Source organism: Onychostoma macrolepis, chromosome 23 (assembly GCF_012432095.1).
Source record: "Onychostoma macrolepis isolate SWU-2019 chromosome 23, ASM1243209v1, whole genome shotgun sequence".
Classification (NCBI taxonomy): Eukaryota; Metazoa; Chordata; class Actinopteri; order Cypriniformes; family Cyprinidae; genus Onychostoma; species Onychostoma macrolepis.
Genome location: NC_081177.1, coordinates 8,503,951 through 8,524,684, shown reverse-complemented (window position 1 = coordinate 8,524,684; position 20,734 = coordinate 8,503,951). Strand labels below are relative to the sequence as shown.

General features: G+C 36.8%; 2 protein-coding genes across 5 annotated transcripts in view; both read left to right on the top strand.

Annotated features, from left to right (window-relative positions):
• The window catches only part of hoxc10a (homeobox C10a), a 106,079-nt gene extending 88,782 nt beyond the window's left edge, over positions 1 to 17,297 (top strand). For 2 of the 3 annotated variants that reach the window (XM_058762655.1, XM_058762654.1), the window contains 2 exons: positions 202 to 254; positions 17,161 to 17,297. The gene's annotated coding sequence lies outside the window, so the exon portion shown is untranslated. Of the gene's footprint in view, positions 1 to 201; positions 255 to 4,838; positions 4,963 to 17,160 lie in introns of those variants that run through there. The other variant, XM_058762657.1, reaches the window with a different exon arrangement.
• On the top strand, positions 2,842 to 20,452 carry hoxc4a (homeobox C4a). Of its 2 annotated transcripts, XM_058762659.1 has the most exons (5): positions 2,842 to 4,307; positions 4,839 to 5,205; positions 17,161 to 17,331; positions 17,494 to 17,795; positions 19,103 to 20,452. In XM_058762659.1, exons 1-5 carry the CDS (start codon positions 3,875 to 3,877, stop codon positions 19,492 to 19,494), a joined length of 1,665 nt encoding a protein of 554 aa, XP_058618642.1. In that variant the 5' UTR covers positions 2,842 to 3,874; the 3' UTR covers positions 19,495 to 20,452. The 2 variants fall into 2 exon arrangements, with proteins under 2 accessions (XP_058618642.1, XP_058618641.1); XM_058762658.1 differs by lacking the exon at positions 19,103 to 20,452 and having other exon boundaries at positions 17,161 to 17,330; positions 17,522 to 17,698.
• Positions 20,453 to 20,734: the final 282 nt, after the last annotated feature.

The following is a 20,734-nucleotide window of genomic DNA, read 5'->3' as shown; positions in this document are numbered from 1 at the left end:
CTTTAGAGATTTACTCAAATATTAATTTAAATACTTACCAGGATATTGAAAGAGTGCATGACTTCCATCACAGCATTTCGATTTTTGTAAATCTGTGTCAAACGCTTTATATTGTTAGAAAGGATATCCTTACCTGCCTGAGAAGACAAGTATATTTAAGTTATTTATTTTTATTTTCTAAATTGCTTTCTTTCTTTCTAGCGCATGAGGGAATTGTGAACGTAAAGGGCAAGGAGGACCTCATTGTTGCATTGGTAAGTCTTACCGTTATTTTCTTGTTCTAGTATAACATTCTTGTCCCATCTTGTTTCGCTGCGTATAAACACAGAGGGCAGTGTTCCCTGACAATAGCGGCGAACAACTACAGCATATGCCCATGTGTCAGTGGCAAGGAGCTGTCGTGCTAGTGAGCCAATAAGCTCTCTTTAATATTTTTAAAAATGTAGGCTAGACATAACAATAAATGTTAATAGGCTACACATTGTCTGTTTATTTACATATGGTGTAATCTAACGCTATATTTTAATATACATTCAAATAAAACTAAATTATTACATAGCATACATTAAAATATAAATACAAAATTCTATGTGTAACCCGGCTCACCTGTTTTAATGGCAGGTTCACATGATAAGCCTTAAAATAATAATAAACAAAAATAAATTATAAATAAATATAAAATCATATAAAATAACGTAAAAAACAAAAAACAAATCAATAAAAGACATAGGCTATTTTGTTCACAAAGAACAGACGAACAACAAACTCATAAATTGATCCCACCTCAAATAATTAATCAATGATGTAAAATTATATTCATGATTTCTTGACAAAGAAAACTTGCACAATCAAGAGTACGCATATAAAACAAACATAAATCAGACTTGAAATGCTTAAGAGTGCAAAAGATAAAAATAATGATAATAAATAATAATAATAATAAAGGCCTTGTACTTTTTATAGAACAACTTAGGTCCCCTGAACTAAAATTGACTCGATATTTGAGACAAGAAATATGCGCCCAAAAATGAAATCATTCAAAATTACTGCAAAGGGCATACATTAAATATCATATAGGCCTAAAATGTCATTCGTTCAAGCGTACACACAATAGATTCTGGTTTTGGACAACTGGCATATCCTTCCATCTAAAATCACACCTTCTTTACATACAGAATTTTCTACTGAATTATTTTCTGTCTGTCTATCTATCTATCTATCTATCTATCTGTGTCTGGGGGGGAATCACCTATATACAAATGAATCATCAGGCAAATTCGCCGGCGGTTATAGCTTTTTGGAAGTCTCTACATTATAACTAGTTATTGAGCTGGTGCAGGATCTGAGGCCATTTATGTGCAGAGGGAATTCATCGCTTTTCGCTCATCAATAACTCCTTGGCAGTGAACTATTGGAACGAGTCGAACGCGAGGGGTGAAATGCGGGTCAGGCTGTCTAACTAATATTAAAATGCGTCCGCAACACTAGAGCAGTGCCGAGTGGGTGGATGGGGGCGTTTTCAGGCCGGTGGGGGTGGACAAAAAATCCCTATCACATCTGTAGGGTCTCGAAGTAAAATAAAAGACTTGAAATAAGGCAAAACGGCGGTTTCCGAGCGTTTCATTTGTGAAAGAGTTATGTCCTGTCTGTTTGGTTTCGATATATTTAGGGAAAAATAAAAAATAAATACTTATTTTTCTCTGGTGGGTTGAAAATTGGATTTGAAAATGTGGGCTCTGCTGCTTATATATAGCTAGCCTACATGGATTCTAAAAAGTTTAGAATTTCTTTCCTGTTTTTCTACTTTTTTTTTTATTTGTTTGTTTCCTTATTTGTTTCGTTCCTGTTTAGATAGCTAAAGTGGGGAGAGAAATGCAGGGCTCGGTCTTGCAGGTTACCGGGCGGTCATATGGTAATAGCGTGCACAATAAACCCCAAGGAACAAAAGAAACTTATTTTTCATCAGTGCTGTCACGTGTCCGCTTTGTGCACAACATATCTGAGACGGAATATTCAAGTGGGTGCTCCTATGTTTTCGAGATTTAATAGAATTTGATAGTAAAATTATTTATCCCTCTCATGTTATTGTTTTTCCCTCTCATGCCCACTCACTTTCATGTTCTCAATATCATTTACTTAACCTATTGGAGTGTTGAAATGTGATATGGAAAATATAAAAAAGCAGAACTCTTCAAAACACATTTAACCTCAACGAAAAAAATAAAATTCTCATGACATTAATTCTGTCATAACGCGAACAATTTGTGTTGAATGGAACAATGTGTTTGTTGTGCATGTGATTCAAGTGAAAAGGCTAATAAATTAAGTGTTCTAAATAAATAAATAAATGTGATTCTAAATAAATAACAGCATTTCCAAATCCGTCTAAAGAAAAAAGCAGTTTGTTGGTCTCACTACTGATTGTCAAGTTTTACTGCCATATTGTTTTTGAGCAAATGAAAAATAAATAATTAAAAATATAAAAAATAAAATTACAACAATTAAAACAAAGCAATTTTTATTTTTACGTTTTTTTAAGTAACGACTAACGAATATTACTAAAAATATATATTATTGTACCAGTTCCCTAGATATTTATTCTGACCAAATATTGTAGATGCCAAACAGAAACATGTCCCCAGAAAATGCTTTAGCCCCTATTCAAGATGGTGAAGAGGTCATAGTCTAAGACTTATTTTGTACGTTGAATTCTGTTTCAAAACTTCCAATAGAAGAAAGGCCTGTCAGTAGTCGTCTATATGTACCCTGTAGAACCGAATTTGTGTCCAAAACATGAAAATCGCAAATACGTCTCTACAGGAATACATGGGCGACGTATAAACCACGAAAGCCAAGTTGGGTTTGTATTCATCTCGATCAGAGGCACGTGACTTTGCATGAAAGTCGTGTGTGCTTACTGTCATAAGTAGAGGAGTTTGAATGAGCAGGACTACTAGGCTACATGAAGACAAACATACCCAAATTTGTACAGGTCATAGAAGCGGAAATATGATGTATGCCATCGCTGTAAACGGTTAATTTAAAGCCTTTATAGCTTAATTAAACACCAAATCTACTCTCAACCTCCACATTTTGCCTGAAGTCGTGGAATCATAAGTTAACTGTATAAATAGAATTTCTAACGTAGTTTCACTTGGTTCTTTTATTAACTGTAGCCTATATAAATAATAGGGATAACGACATATGTGCCAATTATCCAGGAAATTTGCTTTGCACTGGCATATACGGATTAGACATAAGAGAAAATATGCTCATTCTAAAATATTTATTTGCCTTCATGTTAAGGAGGCTAACTTGCTGTAATAAAAAGCGCGGTAAAATAGCACAGGATAGTTTTGTGTAATTATTAGCCGTAGTTAAGAAGCCTATATCTGATCCGTTACTGAAGTTTAAATGTGATGGATTTTTTTATTATTATTATTTAAATTAATTGTTATATTTTTTAAACAGTGTAATTAGCTCAAATCTTTTAGGTTAACAGCACATGCACAAGTTAACTGAGAAACAACTCTAGGTGCTGTGGCATGATCCGAGAAGATTTGGCCATTGTGTATGAGTGTGAGAGAGCGAGAAAGGGGGGAGAGAGAGGGAGAGAGAGCGAGAGAGAAAGAGAGAGAGAGAGAAAGAGAGAGAGAGGGATAGAGAGACTGAAAGACTTCGCGGACAATGGCGGAAAATTGAAGGTATATTTGCGAAAGCTGTGGTTCCTTATCCGGGGACTACTTCGCCCCATGCCATTGGGCCATCGTATCACGTGGTAAAAGTAACTTTACAGGGTTGCTCGCTAGTAGGAGGGCTTTATGGAGCAGAAAAACGACAAAGCTAGAAAAATTATTTTCCACTCCAGAAATTAATGATCATGAGCTCGTATTTGATGGACTCTAACTACATCGATCCGAAATTTCCTCCTTGCGAGGAATATTCGCAAAATAGCTACATTCCCGAACATAGCCCCGAATATTACAGCCGTGCAAGGGACAGTGGCTACCAGCATCACCACCAGGAGTTATACCCTCCGCGGGCAAGCTACCAGGAGCGTCAGTATAACTGTGCAAGCATCCCTGAGCCTGATACTCAAAGAGGACATGGACTGCCTCACGCGGGGCACCTGCTCGGAAAAGGGCAATCTGCCTCATGTGAGCCCCCACCGTTACCCCTGTCTCCTGCCACCCCTCCGGCTGCATCCTCCGCCTGCAATCAAGCCACCCCGGAGCATCCCAACAGCTCAGCTTCTGCCAAACAACCCGTAGTGTACCCCTGGATGAAGAAAATTCACGTCAGCACCGGTAGGCAACTTGAGCGTATTTCTCTTAAGCACTATAAAGCTCGCCCCTCATCCTAACTCTCTCTCTCCGTCTGCCTCACTCCTTTTTACACTCATCCCCTGGCCAGCCTCTGCTACGATAGGATAGAAGCCTTTGAAATGGCACAATTGAGGCGGATTTACGACTAGGCATTGGTAATTACACCCACCATAAATTTTATAGCCGAGGTATACTCTGGGCAGTCGTATCACCATGTGGCTTCTCTTGTTATGAGTGTGCGAGAGAGTGAGGGAGATCTGGGACCAGAGAAAAACTAAGCTTTATAATGTTGCATTAATAATTCAGTGCTGAGTCCAATGTGATTTTAGCCTTATTATAGAAAGCTAACTTTTAGATATTTTAGCCCACCCTCATTTCCTCTGTCGCCACCATTTCTCAATGAAAGACACGCTTGTTTACCCTATCCTTCCCTCGCTGCTTCTTTTCTTTTCTATTCTGTTCTGTTCTTTCTTTCTTTCTTTCTTTCTTTCCCTTTGCTTCTCCTCTTTCCAGTGAACTCTAGTTACAATGGAGCGGAACCCAAGCGGTCTAGAACTGCTTACACTCGCCAGCAAGTCTTAGAATTGGAGAAGGAATTCCACTATAATCGGTACTTAACACGGCGAAGACGTATCGAGATTGCTCATTCCTTGGTCCTCTCGGAAAGGCAAATCAAAATTTGGTTTCAGAACCGCAGGATGAAGTGGAAAAAAGACCATAGGCTGCCAAACACCAAAGTCAGATCCTCTTCCTCCACGGGCATTTCCTCCGGGTCCAACACAAGCTCAGCGACTGGCGTTGTGGCGGCAGCTTCCACCACTAACACCATGTCAGCCTCCGAGGACCTCTCCGGAACCGAGCGTGGCGAGGATATTACAAGGTTATAAGAGAACTATTTCGAGGAGAGAAGGGAAGAACAAATGACTGATTATTTATAAAATATAATATATTTTGTTTTCGTAGGTATCTTGTGCGTAAAGGGGGTTCCTTTAAGTCCACAGTTATATAAAATGCATGTTATATAGCATGGATTATTGCGAATACCTATGGATTATTTTTTACGCGAAACAGGGTTTAATTTATCTAAAACTGAATCAATATGATGTTTGTTTGTTTTTTTGTTTTATTTTTTTTTCAAGAGAAATATTTTGGGCAAGCAGGATATGGACATTTTATTCAAATGTTATTTGTGGGCCTTTCTTTGCCCAGCTGCCAAGGTGAAGTGCACAACGAATCTATTTATTTCTCACTTGAGAGAGCTGGTACGTTTTTTTTTTTTTTTTGTACTGTAAATGAAAAACACTATCGTGGGTATCGATAGAAAAAAAAAGATCTTAAACGTCTTTGTTTTCTTTAAATGTAAATCATGCTGTGGGTTATCTGTCGTATGGAAAGGTTAAGATTTTAAATTATCATTTAGGTTTTGTTGTGATGGCGTTGTGTTTAGGCTATTAACAGCAGATTGTTGTGAGATGCAATAAAAAACCAGTTTAGTGTATTTGTGCTAATTATATTGGTCAATAAAACGTAAGTGTCTATTAGTTTTACCTAGACTTGAGTGACTTTTATTAATATGCAATGTAGATTAAATTTCAGTGCATAAATAGCGAAATATTTTCTCTATAATATAAATTTTTAACAGGGGATGCAGAGACTTTTCGTGTTAGTAGTCAGTTGAATATGCAGATGTAGGCCCAAAAGTAAAACAATGTTATCCGTGCATTCGTTCTTGCAGAAAATTAATTAGACGCTTTATTTCTGCCATACAACCTCTAATATCTACAACGCAGTCTCTCACATTTAAGCGCTCGGTTTTTGTGGGTTAGCATGGGTTATGTACCCATCACTTTCTCATGTATGCCTTTAACGTGGCACATAATTCGGGCCTTTTTAGCAGGGACCTTATCGCTTTTCATTCCACAGGATGGCTTGTTATTATTCATTACACTGTTTTCAACGTGGCTGAAAATGTCTCTAAAAATCAATTCCAGTATTCAAAAATGTCCTGCACTGCTTCTATTTTTCCACTATTGATTTCAAGCGTTATGAAGCTGAGAAACTAATTCAAGCAATTCGTTTTATTTTATGGATAACAGTGAGAAATTGGTAGATATTGAGAATGTAAAAATAGGTCTAACAATTTATGGACGTAATGGAACATTTTTTAAATGTGCTTAGTTTTGTTGAGTTTAAATAAAACAAATGATTTGGAATTCGTTAGTATTTAAATTAATGCTAATTAATCTTGATATGTTCAGTTGCAATATAGTATGACATGATTTATTACAAAATAACCACGACTAAACACGATTGCAAAAATACGTGTTATGGGATAAGTGTGTAAAAAGACCAATGTAAAGAGACAAAGGCTGTGAAATCGGTCAGCTATGTCCATATTGTTATTTTTAAAGAAGCAATTTGCATGTTGTGAAATATAATCCTAGTACCTTGAAAGTTCTGATTCAGGCCACTCCTCTTTGTGTGCCATATTGTTATTTTTAAAAAGTGGCGCTAGATCGTGTTCGAAGCAACGTCATCGCCAAAGCAGATAGGAGCTAGACACACAGGGCCAAAATCTGCACGCTGTGGCCTTGCCAGTTCCAATGCTGCACAGAACGCTCCCACATGCAAATTAGTAGAAATTCTATTGTGATGTTTTTTGGGTTTTTTTTCTAAATGCACAAGAATATATTAACATTTAAATATTAGAACACTTAGCGTCTCTATTGATATCAATTCTCGAAGAAGAAAAAACATGTACAGAAAATAAGGAATGTGTTTGATTAATTGTAAATCGGCCTGACTTGAATGAAGATTACACAACGGCTTGCTAAGTGGGGGGCTGAGAAGCACAAAAGAGTGAGTCATTTTAGACCATCAATCAAGTCCGGCAGCAATAGTCAATTGTACTTCTAATGTATTAAGTTGTACAGGCACTAAATAGTGCACAAAAGCGTCACTGCAAAATATGTTTCAGCGGATAGTTTGTCCAAACCTAAATAAGAAGAAAGGCACTGGCCATCGTCTCAGCCTGGCCATGACTTTGGAAAGGCACTTGAAAAGAGTAGGTGCAGAATTGCATTCAGAGACCATTATGTGACTGAACAGCAGAGAGAAACGAATGTGCACGCCTAAATCGTAGCATCCCGGCAGTCTCTTTCGAGATGCTGTCGCCTCCATGTCGCGAGGCTGAAAAGGTACTTTATTGAAGTTTGTGGCGACTAAGAAAAGTCGAGTTCAATTTGGGGACACATTTTCTGTCCCATTAGTTTCGTTTCAGCCGGGTCGCCCGACCTCTCCCACCCCTTGACCCCACTGGCTCTCTCAACGTGTACCTTCTGTGTGCACCCTCACAGGCTTCCTGGGGTTCCACCGGTGCTCTTGCTTTCATTGTGGGTTTTTGCTTATATTGATGTGCCAATAGAAGAAGAAGGACATCTGAATGTGTTTCTCCTTTGTTGCTTTGCACTGTATGACCTACGAAATCGGTGTACTCTGGGACAAGGCTCTTCTGTAGCGTGCGACCTTGTAACTTTTTCTTTAGGGGGGCATCCATTTTCGAGCCAGCAGTGCTGCCCAGTCTAATGTTTCTATCTTCACCTAAATGGGAAAAAAAAACTTTTTTTATTCTTTACAATTGATACAAAATGTAGACGTGTACAAATAGATTTTTGTATTGACTATTAAATATTTAATAGCAGCTTTTGTGTTAGTCAAACAGGTATGACCGCTTTTAAAAAACATGTAAAACGAACCTGTTTTCGTGAAACAAAAAGCAGTGAAATTTTAAGAATCCTTTTCTCGTGGGGAGCGCTGCTATACTGCTGACATTGTTTGATAGATTTCTGACATTCCACGGCAGATGTAAAGCAGCTTTTGTGTTACGAAAAAGCATTTTAAGAGAAAGAGTATAACGCATAAATCACGTTTGACTTCTAATGTGCTAAACTAATATTTACATTCATAAACCAAACAAACAGTTTCGTTTAGGAGACAGGAGTTAAGAAGCATATATGAAGTCATAGCATGTGTTGTGTGGCTGCCAAAAAAAAACTTTCATTCAAGTTTCATTTTTGCATGTATAAATCTTTATTTAGAACAATATTTAGTATCTATTCACACACTGCAAAAAGCCACCTTCTACGTGATCTGACCCTTAAAATAACTGTTTAACCGAATTCAGTGTGGTTGATTTAGTCGTATTAATTTTTTTTTTTCATACTTCAATATAACCAGTTAATTTAGATGTTGCCACATGAAGGACATATAAGCTACTAAACCTTATATATATATATATATATATATATATATATATATACAATTTTCTTTTTCACAAATAGTGTTGGCTCCTTGGAACATATATTACAGAAGACACTGACTAATATCAAAAAGGTTACGTTAAAATTTTACTTAATTGTAACTTTAATTGTTTTGGTATTTGATGAAGATGATATCTTCAGGGACTTTGCTTTAGTGCTCTGTGCTGCAGTGCTTAGAATATTATTTTATTTTGCTGCTAAATAAGATGTAGTCTAATTAGGTGACAAGTACAAATAATTCCAAATATCCTAACTTTTTTAAAGCTGTTAGAACAGTATTATATTAGATATATTTTCCCACAGTATTTGTTGATGGCAATTAAGAAATGCACCTATAGTTGCAAAAACAGTAGGCCTTTTCCGATACCTCATAACTGATCCCAATAACTTAATTTATGCAGAATGAGCAACATGGCGCCAGCAGTTGCACTAAGCCCTGTTTTCCAATAAAGTTACAAATCACCCTCTAAAGATCGTCTTCGCTTCTGTCGTACATCATTTAATGATGGTGGTGTACCGTTTCCAAAACCAGCACATAGGTCGTTTGTTATAAAACAAACTGTACATACAACTTTAAATTACAACCTTACAATATGACAAAAGGCTAACTACAAAAATGGAAATGTCTGCAGTTTGTTAAAGAAGTTGTCCTATTGTCCAGTTGCTGCAAGTTAAGAAAAATATTGGATTTATTATTTTTTTTAAATGTCTCTATTTAAAATTATTTATTTAATATTTATGATCATTTAGAGTGATTATTATTTGTACATTTATGTATATATATATATATATATATATTGTATAAATATATATTGTATAATATTTACTTAAATAATTATAAATATAAGAATTCAGAAAATAATTCAGTAATTATAATTATAACATAATTCAATTAATGTGAGCATCATACCAGATGCGATCTGGTAGTGGTTAACCTATAACACTATATTTGCTAGCCATAAAAATCATAGAAGGGCACAGTGCAGGGCTACAATCGGCCACGGTCCCATCCGCACTGTAGTGAACTGTACCGTATAGGGAGGTGGACATTTCTTTGTATGCATCTATAAATCAAAAAGATGATTGATGGTTTGCCCTGCAATACAAGTAGTGAGTGCCACGATGCACAAAAACTGTTTTGCTTAGGTTTTTGAACCTGCCCTTGTAGGAGGAAGAGGAGGAAAAGACAAGCAGGAAGAACAAGAAGATCATCACCTGTCTGCAGAAACGCGCGTTTACCAAACACTTTATCAAAAATGCATTTATTTATTGTTAAATAAATTCACTGTTTAAGAAATATACACATACTACATTATCTAATATTGTAATTGATTATTTTTTTTAATACAGTTACAGTTGTTTATGCTTTTATTACTAGTTCATATTGACTTGCTTTAACCATTTAGTGATTGCAGTTGCACAGTAATGCACATTTTTTATATTGTGTCAGTGCTGAATTGGAGGAGTTCTCTTTACCTTACATATACTGTCAGATGAGTGGTTTAAAATTATCGTTAATCTACGAACATATTTACGAGGTACTCAGATAACGAGGCTTTCGGGGAACATAGTTTAATTTTAAAGTAGCCTAGCGTTTGCATAGCAAGACAGTACTCCTCACCTAAATGGGAAGTGAATAACAACACTTTGCGTGTGTTTATACTGAACCTGACACTGACACTGACCCGTTAAGGCATACAAGTTCTACCATGTTAATTACTCCACAAGACATAAAATTATAATGAGAACAGCTCATTGTTTCTTTCAGAGAAGTAGTTAAATACTAGTAACGAGTCATCTGTGTGAATTGATCTGGTTGCCCTATAGTTTACATGTAGGATTTAAATTGAATTTTTACAACGCACCACTTTTTATATAGGCCTATTTGAGCAATTATTTTGCCTTGCCCATTGGTTTACCTATTCTAATTTCCATAACCATGGCGCTTTTCTTGTGCAGCATTTCTCACGATATCTTACTGAAACATGATACACGTTAAAAATATGCATCTTTCGTAACTAAAAAAAAAAAACTTAATGATACACGTTAAAAATATGCATCTTTCGTAACTAAAAAAAAAAACTTAAATGAACAATAAGAAATTAGCTTTACAAGGTGGAGCCACGTTGTTCTGTGAAGTACTGAAGGCATTGTTATTTTGGCTTTTTATTCTAAAATGTATTTTTGTCAGCTCTTTTTGTTAGATAAGTGTCTTCTCAAAGCAATTAAGTTAGCGATGAAAGGTGTAGGTTCTTAGCATTGTTACGAGGTCCTCTGTGTAAACTGAGCTGTGGTGAACGACGCAGAAAGGCTCAGAGTTGAATCGGGGGTCACCATGTTATTTTCCAGAAATGTGGCAGTCCTTACACTGAATATCCGCTCGACACATGAAATACATAAATACAGCTCTTGTTCCAGAGATAAGTGTCCAATGTGAGAGTCTAACCATGGTTTTGACTTTTGCACTTTTCGTGCTTTTTTGCCACATTTTATGCGAAACGAAGAACATGAGCGAAGACGAGTGTCTGCATTGCACTCAACAATCTCCATAATCTTTGTTCTGATGTCTTGCCCCTTAACCTTTACACTCAATATGACCCCAAATGCAATGCCTAATGGCCACCCAAACTAAAGCATACCAAGAGAGGGGACACACACGACAGAAAACAAAATTGTTTTAAAAACAAATTCTAGCCTGAAAATGAAAAAAAAAAAAAAGAATTATGATGCAACAAAATATTGTCAAAGTGTACTTCATGGGACAAAAACATAAATTAACTGCTTTTATTCAAGTCAGAAATATTAAATATGATTGAATGAACCCCAAAACACCATCGAAAGGTAGACATAGTTCCGTCACTTTTTAAAGCGTAGATTGTGATTTATATTAAGAAAAATAGCCTACATTAAAAATAAGTTCATCCTACAACATCAAGACACCCCCGAACTGTGCATTAAAAATACTAATAATAATAATTCTTCATCGCAAAAAACACATAAAACAACACTCCTAATCCAGTCACACGCAAAGCATGCTGGGAACTAGAAATCCATTAGCTAGCCCATAAACTTGTGCTAATTGAGAACATGCCTTAGCTTCTGGTTAAGTGTTAGACAAACAAGCCTAAGTGGTAAATTCAGAAACCCCTTTAATGATAAAAGTCTTGGGCGCGTTTTGGGGTTTCCCGTACGCCTAAATCATCTTAGAATTATGGGCTATTTCCCCCAAAGTATTGTAAATAGTAGCATGTAAATCGTCGTAGATTGACAAGTGTTCTGGAGAAATCGGAGCCCTTGCATTGTGAAAAGTCATGAAGTCACCTGCAGGAGAAGCGCAAAATTACAGCCAAACTCGATAAAGTTACAATGACTACTCTTTAGTCGTCCATAATGTGACTTCCATATCAGGATTTATGCAACATGTAAAAGCTAGTTAATTAATTGTACATTAACACAAGACCGTGAAAGTGAAGTGAAATTTTTTTTTGGTAGCCTACGTAAAACAAGATTTACAATTTTAACGTCAATATCAAATTTCCAGTGTTCTCACACTTTTTTTTCGTGTTAAATTATTGGAGTTACTGGTGAAAGTTTTGGCCATCAGTTCTTTGGATCTGGCTGCCAAGCAAGTTCTATGTAACAATGAACAATCTGGGGTGCGTTTCCCAAAAACAACTATGGTCGCAAGTTTCGTCGTTACCAATAGAGTTCAATGGAACTAAAGACCATAGTTAGCTAACGATGCTTTTGGGAAACGCACCCCTGCTTGGTGGTTTGAAAAGATTCATCAAACCATTGCTTGGAGGTCAAATAAATAAATAAACGCAAGGTGTAATTTTATTTAGAATTTAGATTATTTTAACAATAGGATACCTTTTTTTATTCGTGAAAAAAAAACAATATATATTTTTATTTCTTCCTGGATTACTGAAGGCAAGAAAGACAAATGTCTGATGAAAGAGATGAGTGATCTTGTGATCTGTTCAAGTTGCCAGGCAACAACCTAAGAGAGTCGCTCACTGAATAGTAGAACATCCATTATCTCTAAAAGTTCCTGATTTTACCGAGTTACCGATTGAAGCTACAATGCGTAACCTGTTTTTTTTATCGAATTAACCTGTAGTCTTTTACCCAGTGTCTGTCTATAAAGTCTCATTACAATGAAGAATTCGGCGTGTAATGGCACAGGGGCAGTTTGTTAAGAATGCAAGACTGAGAGTGGTGGTCATATGGATGAAGGGCCACCTGTGAGCATCTCCGTTTCTCTCTATCTGTCGATCCATCTTATTCTCTCTCAGTCTTCCATACCTCAAGAAAACGTTTATAAAGGCTACTAAGGAGGTGGAGAAATTAATGTAAGAGCTTAAGGACACAAGTCAGAAACTTTCCTCATACAGTCCTAAAACACAGACATCATTGCAGGTCACGCACGTTTCCAAAGCAAACTCTTTTTAAAGCTTACCAAACAAACAATAAATAAAGTATATTCACTCTCACGTCTCACTGGTTGACATACCCTTGTAGCCTAAAAGAAAGACTCTCTTGCTGCAACTGAGAAGTTCCCAGTGTCACGGTATAGATGTACAATTGTGCATTGAGGCTTTTGTCCAGTCCTCCGGGGTGTCTGCAATGTGTCTAAACATATACGGTCATGAGGAGGTCACTAGACGTGCTGCTGCGCCGCAATGATTAATGTCATCTTCTCTATAGAGAAATGGCATTCGTAGATGAACGTTTTCTGTACAATATGGTGAGTGGTTCAAATAGGCATGTTCTATTGGCATAGAATATAATTTCTAGTGTGCTAAATCCTGTTGAAAAAATAAAGACTGACTTTTAAATCCCTGCAAAATCTGAGAACTTTAGCTTGGGAGAAACAAAGAAATCCAATGACTTTTTGACTATTAGTCATAAGGGGTTTAGATAAAACGCAATGAAAACGTTAGAAATAAAACATTAAACTATCCTTGCAAAATTGGACAGCTTTAGCTTAAGAGGAACTATGAGGAAAGTCCAGTCGCTTTCAGACAATCATTCATAAAGATAAAACGCAATGAAAACATTATAAAATTTGAAACTATACATTTCAACATAAATACAAATAAAACTTCTAGACATATATAGTAGCAGGTAGTATCGTTTTATTTTTGAGCTTTTATCTTTCTTGAATGTACAGAATACAGAAGTATGCAAAATGTGCCATAGGTGTGAGGAAGTTAAATTGAAATCACTGCCAACAAGGCAACTTTATATAAACTGTACCACGTGTGAATTGTATTCCTATTTCAGGTTTTCTAATATTACATATTTTTTAATAGTTGACTGAATTCACCTTTCATCCACTTTAAAATGAAACAATGGAAACAATATTGTAGAGCAGTCGACCCTAAGTCGAGTTTATTTCTAAGTTTCAGGAACTCTTGAGAGATCTCTCTAAATTTCAAACGTTTTATTTAGGTTCAAATTTGTTTACAGCAACGCAGGGCACCGAAGATATAAATCTAGTCTTTGCTCTTCAGAGACAGACCCATTTGTATGCATCGTTATAACCAACAACATCCTCTGTTCATTAAAATCCTTTCCTGGATTTACTCCCTTATCTGTCCTATGCCTAAAAAACCATTAGGATATTACTAATGTTTATTGAAGAAATTAATCCGTAGCGTTGTGCAGAAACAATGAAAAGATTATGATTTTATTAAATGCAAAAGGTCTGCTTGTAGATTTCAATAACCTATCCTACATACGAAAGAAAGAAAAATAAATAAAGAACTATTCACACGGAATCAATATTTGTCTTTCATGCCCCAATACAAAGTTTTAAAATATATATATTTTTTTTTCTCTCTCTCCAAAATTGTAGGTTATGTCCTCAAGAGCTGGAGTTATGGTAGAGAAAGCAACAGACAGCTGCATGCAACGGCCCTTTGTGCATTCCATTAATTTGTTTACTATTTCCAACATTTGCCTCATTGCCGTTTTATCCTCTTTAGAGAGCCTGTTTTTGCATGAAATGGTTAAAGCGATGTTATTATCGATGTTTTATGCAGCTGTTTGTGTCAGCAACCACAAGAGCGCAGAAGGTAGGGAGGAATTATAAAAGGGTTGACACCCAGAGCGACCGGCGCGCTTTTGTGAGAGAAAGAAAAATGATTTATTGCCAGCAACGTGGTTCAAACAGAGTTCACTGAGAATTGTAGTGTACCGGCGGAGGCGCTGAGTTATGGTCTTGCTGAGCCACTACATCAAAGATTCCTTTTCAGATTTAGTGAATGGACCCAGCGGCATGAGACAAGGGAACAAACTTACTTTAATTAGAAAATTCCCAAGATCACAGGCGACTTTCAAACAATAAGCGAAGAGTTTGAAATATATGAAAGGTACAAGGGAGACCATAAAACCTGCAGAAGAATAATAAAACCCTCCCTATAGCCTCCACCGCCAATTCCAAAAATATTAATAGTTATAAAATGAAATAAAAATGCATCGAAATTGTTTAAATAGCATTTATTGAATATCTCATTCATATGTGGTTATGGAATGAGTATACACTTGCATTCCTTGCACACTCGGGCGCAGTAATATTTCATGTTAATAGCGCTGCAGCTCGGCCGGACTTGTAATATGCATAGTGAATGCTTCTATTTGACAAGGCTTGTGACAGCAATTCACTGAACTCAAAATAACAAATCGTTTTTAGAAAAAGATTGATTTTAGCCTTACAACCGAAGAGGATAGCCCCATGGCTCCTTGATATTCTTCTTTAATAAACAGTATGAATGGTTATGATTTGACTAGTTAAACCATCCGAAATGAAATAGTACAAGGCTTTTAAATTGCTGTCAGTTTTACCGCCATTTTACACGTCATTGTTTATGCAGTCCAAAGTTATCTTAATATGTGTGAGCACTGAGACGACCATTATTCAAAACACACACCTGCCCATATCCAGGCAGGCCTTTCTTTGCGTTTCAGAAACTCATTGAGAGCTGTGTATTATTAGCTGAGCAATAAAAATCAAAAATCCCTAAAAGAGAAAGAGTGAATCGTTGAGGCTATCAGTCTTTGTCTTCGAAAATACGTTAGACATGTTATTGACAGTACTGAGTGTCTGAGTAAATACTCAAACAAGACACTGTGGAGAGTAAATGAAAAGGGACTAGTCCTTGGTTTTCAGTCCTTGTGCACAATTAATCACTAGTGCGAGACAACAGCTGTCCACAACTTATGTAAAGGAAGGGTGATGTCTTTTATGTTCATTTTAGACTGGGGATACTAACTTACTTCAGCGTGACTTCTTTATGTGTAGCTAATGTTATCGGCAAGCAGTCGTTTTAATTAGCAATTGGCTAAAAACGAATCCTACTGTGTCGATAGGTGTCTGGGAAAAACAGCGATCTGGACAGGTTGGGCGCTAAATAACGTTTTGTAGCGATGACCCTCTTCCCTCCACCAGCTTAGCTTCATGACGTCAGAGGACAAAAGGTTTTGTGATCAATCTGTATTTATATATAAAATAACTTTAAAAACAACAAGTTACCCGACTCCAACAAGTTTCTAAAGACTTTGCCCTAAAATGTCGTGCTTACGCCAAATCCGGGCTGTTCCCGCTCTTTGTTCATCAGAACGTTGTTTTAAATAGTAGACAATGGGATTCTTACTACAGGCGATGAATTTGAACGTATTTCTTTGGTTACCCGAGACGAGCAAATAGCCATCTCGGCGACTATTTTCTTATACTGCCAGTTAATTGAAAAACGAAACTCTATCATTTCACTAAGATTATTTTTGACGTGCACTGTCAGTACAGCACTGACAGTCAAAATCCCTTTGTTTGACCACACCCATTGATTCTCTTGATGTCTTTTTCACCAGGTAAAAATACGCAGAAATCTCAACACGCGTCGGAAATTGTATAGAAACGCCATTAGTATTCGACGGATCCATTTAACGCGTTGCAATTTTTCCTTCACAGCTCTGAAAATTTGATTGTTATCCTTTTTTACAAACAAACAAACAAACAAAACATGACGATGGAGAAAGACAAACAATGAATGTTACTCAAATATTTTATTAATAAAAAGCATTACTAAAACATCCACATGGCTGTTTTTTCGAACGATTAAGAAGGTTTAAATATAAATATATATATATTTATAAAATAAATAAACACATGTATGGAGCTGTTGTTCCAACTGTAAAGCGTTACAGGAACAGTTATTTAACTATAAGGCAAATAAGTCGATTATTATATAATACCTACCACAAGAGGACTGAAAAGTCAGTCAAGGTTTCAAACATTGTATTATAAAACGTTATCACCGAAATGAAGTCTGTATTCTGCAGTCCATTGTGGCAAAACTAAGGAGACGCGCGATCCCAGACATGCATGTCTTTTCTCTGTCCAAATGGGTCTCTTTCTCCCTCCCACCTCCCAAATCACGCTCTCTCAACTCTGTCAGCACGGTAACAGGGTAATATGTGCGCCCTGCTCATGGCTTTTCGTCTGTCCACAGGATAATCATTCGAAATTGCAAAATAGGTGAAGAATGCGGAGGAAAACGGAATCCTCGTTTGGTTGCTTTCCAGCACTTTACAACTCAAACAGCCAGTGCGCGAGGCTATTGGAGGAGGCCATCACGTGACTACATTGTTTACCCTTGCTGGAAAACAATTAAAGACGGCAGTGAGTGTACTTTTATGTCTTTCCTACACCTTGTGTGATCAATTATCCAACCGGAGTGATTAGGGCGGTTAGAGATGCACAAGAATTCGTTTCACGAATTTCATATTAACAATGCTTACTTGAAGAAGATATGTTGCAATAAATCTCATGTTTGTTCTATGGAGCCACATTTCTCCCCTTGTGCTCTGCAGGAGAGCAGTTCTGCGTGGAGACAACATGCTGAAGAAAATTCATCAAAACATTATGAAGGCCATATGTGGAACTTTCAAAAACTCTCTCAACATCCCTCTGCTGGTGTCAGCCACTCCGCGAATGAAACGACAAAATCCTTGGACCGGGCGAATGCAACAGAAAGAGATGAGGGGTGCAAGCTGTCAACTTCCTGCTTTTCAACCAAGAAGTACCCTTGGATGAGAGAGACACATACACCTATAAGCTTCAGCTCCATTAACGTCATGGAATCAGGTGAGAGAACTCGTTTTTGGACTAAATGAGGTATATTGATTTGTATTGCTTAGAAATAACCACTTAATCAAATCAGTCAGTCATATTTTAGTCGATAATGAATAACAGCTGGGTCAGATTTGGTTCTATGTTAATGTGATTTGTCACTTAGACACACTGATGTCAATGACTGACATCATTGAGAACTACAGTTATTAATCAATTATTAGTGTTTTCCTTCCTCCTTAAATAGAAAACGAACCCCTAATTACAGGCAACATTTCAATCTTGACTAATAAAGACTGCTCATTTCCAGTAAACATCCATGTAAGAAACCACGTGTGTCTCAAACTAAAGTTTTATTGTGTTCACTAAAGGTAATCAATTCTTTTTTCTTTTTTTATCAATCCAGTCCATCAAGATCAATGTGGACACATGGATAGGGGAAAAAAAAAAAGATGGGGCAAATATCATTTTATGCTTATTATTCATTGACAAAAACACAATTACAATGTATATATTTTAAGTATAGTCGTTTTTGTCTAACAGCACTTACACTGTGTGAAAATATGCTCTTCTCAAGTTAAAAATGCATAAGCTGCATAAAAGGGGAAAAAAAAGAAAAGAAGAGAACTTCTAAGAAAAGTAATATTTTCTAGAGACAGCCAGTTGTTCTGTGAACTTGATTAAGTTTAAACTTTTACTAAGGAGCAGAATAATAAAAAAAGTCTACAGTGAAATTTTTATATTATCTGAGGCTATGCTTTTCTGGGTCACACAGATAAGACTGCTTCACTTGTTTTAACCTAAGCAAAATCATACATTGACACTAGTGAATATATTCTCCACACATATACACCAATTAATGAGAAGTTACAACAAATATGTGGTGATTTTCAGCTTATATGTGCAGTAATTACATTATGGCATTGAGGTCACTTCTTGAAGAATGTTTGTTGATAGGATGGACAATGCGTGAAAAAAAAAAAAAAATCCACACACAGTCATTAGGAATCTAACCACAGTAGAAATCATATGAAATGGATAATTAACTTAGTGATTAGTCTACCAACAGTGGTCTGCCCACAGACAGTGCGCTGGATTCTCAGTACACTGATTTATCACTGGGGGTTTAAACTTGCAGCTGAGCATATTCAAGGATGTCATGCTACATTTTCATCATCACAGTTTAGGCATCAGAGAGATTTGTTCTGGCATTATGCTATGCGACATGGTTAATACTTTGGGAAGAAAGTTCTGTTTTTATACCTTGACAGATCTTAGACCTGATGTACTTTAACATTTCTATATATCTGCATATTTTCCAGGTGATTCCAGGTACAGCAGTGGTGAAGTGCAGGATAGCGGCTGTCCTAATAGTAAGCGGGCACGTGCAGCGTTCACCTCCTCCCAGTTGCTCGAGCTGGAGAAGGAGTTTCACTTCAGTGCTTACCTGTGCCGCAACCGGAGACTTGAAATGGCTGCGCTGCTGAAGCTCACTGACCGCCAGATTAAAATCTGGTTCCAAAACCGTCGTATGAAGTATAAGAAAGATCACAAAGAAAAGTCAATGACAAAGTCCTCTTACTCCTACCTGGAAACAGGTAACCAGCCTTTTGTGATTAGTGGCAGCACAGTGGATCCTCCAGTGCCATTAAAATTCCAATACCACTATGAGAGACCATCAATGTCTGGTATGAACTGTGCCCAGAGCCACTAGTGAAACTACAGGAAGTCCAACAACCAGGTTCTCCATCAGCACTAAAACACGATTCACATCAATGTTGGAAATGACTGAATCCTCTTGGATATGTGAAATACAAATTCTCCACAAAATATGTACCTGTTCTGTCACTGACCAGTTATTTCCCACATTATAACTCTCTCTGACATGATTTATATTTAAGGAAATTGAAGATTTATTGCCCCTACGTGACGATTTATATGAAAATTTAAGTTCAATGGCCAAGTTCGCTCTGAACCAGATTACATGTTATCAGCTAGTACATGGTAAATCAGAGTTAGTCTCCACTGTGCATAAACTGCTGTAGTAATATCTTTGCAAAGCGCCAAGATTTATTGCGCACAGATCCAGGCTCACTTGTATAAGTTTATCTCTTGGGCACAGAAAATACAATTTAAAAAGGGCATTCAAGACTTTGAATGGTCATTAACATCCGCTCAACTTTTGTAAGTGCACAACATATTTTTATTGCTCCCAAAATTATATGCTATTTTTCCCACGGCATGTGCTGAAACTCCTAACTTGGAATGTTGTTGATTGTAATTGCCAGAAATGTTCAAATATTCAACCCATGTTGAATGACGACGTGTTCTCCTATTGACTGAGTTTGACTTTACGCAAAGTTTTGTTTTCCTGTTTATACTGAAAGTACTGTTCATTTGAATCTGAATTCATGGTGTTTTGACTGACAAATGAATAAAGCAACAAAACAGGATGCTACGTCATTGTCAGAATTATTGCTTTGATAATGTTTTGATTTGATTTGACCTATTCATAAAGTGTAAACATGCCAGAGTTGCGATGTAAAATATGTTCATAATTCGAGTTCTTACCACTTTTAGTGTACTAGTGAATGTGTTGCATGTAAATGACAATGTTGTCATTCTGTTGTTTTTCAGATCTTCTTTGTTAGTTTGGTAAAAACAGCTGAGAACAACTGAGAGTGAATCTTAATTTAGCTTTAAAGTGCTTCTGTGGATTTTACTTTGATACTTTTTGAATTAGGCAATACTGTACTTTGTATTCTTAAAACATAACCTTACATATATGCCTTCCTCCGCCTCCGCCTCCCAACCTCGCAACATTAATCATTTAGACAAGGCGCTCTCTCTCCCTCCCTCCCTCTCTCTCTCTCTCCCTCCCTCTCTCTCTCTCTCCCGCTCTCTCTCCCTCTCCCTCTCCCTCTCTTTCTCTCTCTCTAGCAGCTTCACAACCG

Coding starts and splice junctions, on each gene's coding strand:
- hoxc4a (XM_058762659.1), top strand. CDS start 3,875: ATGATCATGAGCTCGTATTTGATGGACTCTAACTACATCGATCCGAAA. Junction 5,206..17,160: donor CGTGGCGAGGATATTACAAG/GTTATAAGAGAA, acceptor GTCTGTCCACAG/GATAATCATTCGAAATTGCA. Junction 17,332..17,493: donor AAAACAATTAAAGACGGCAG/TGAGTGTACTTT, acceptor TTGTTCTATGGA/GCCACATTTCTCCCCTTGTG.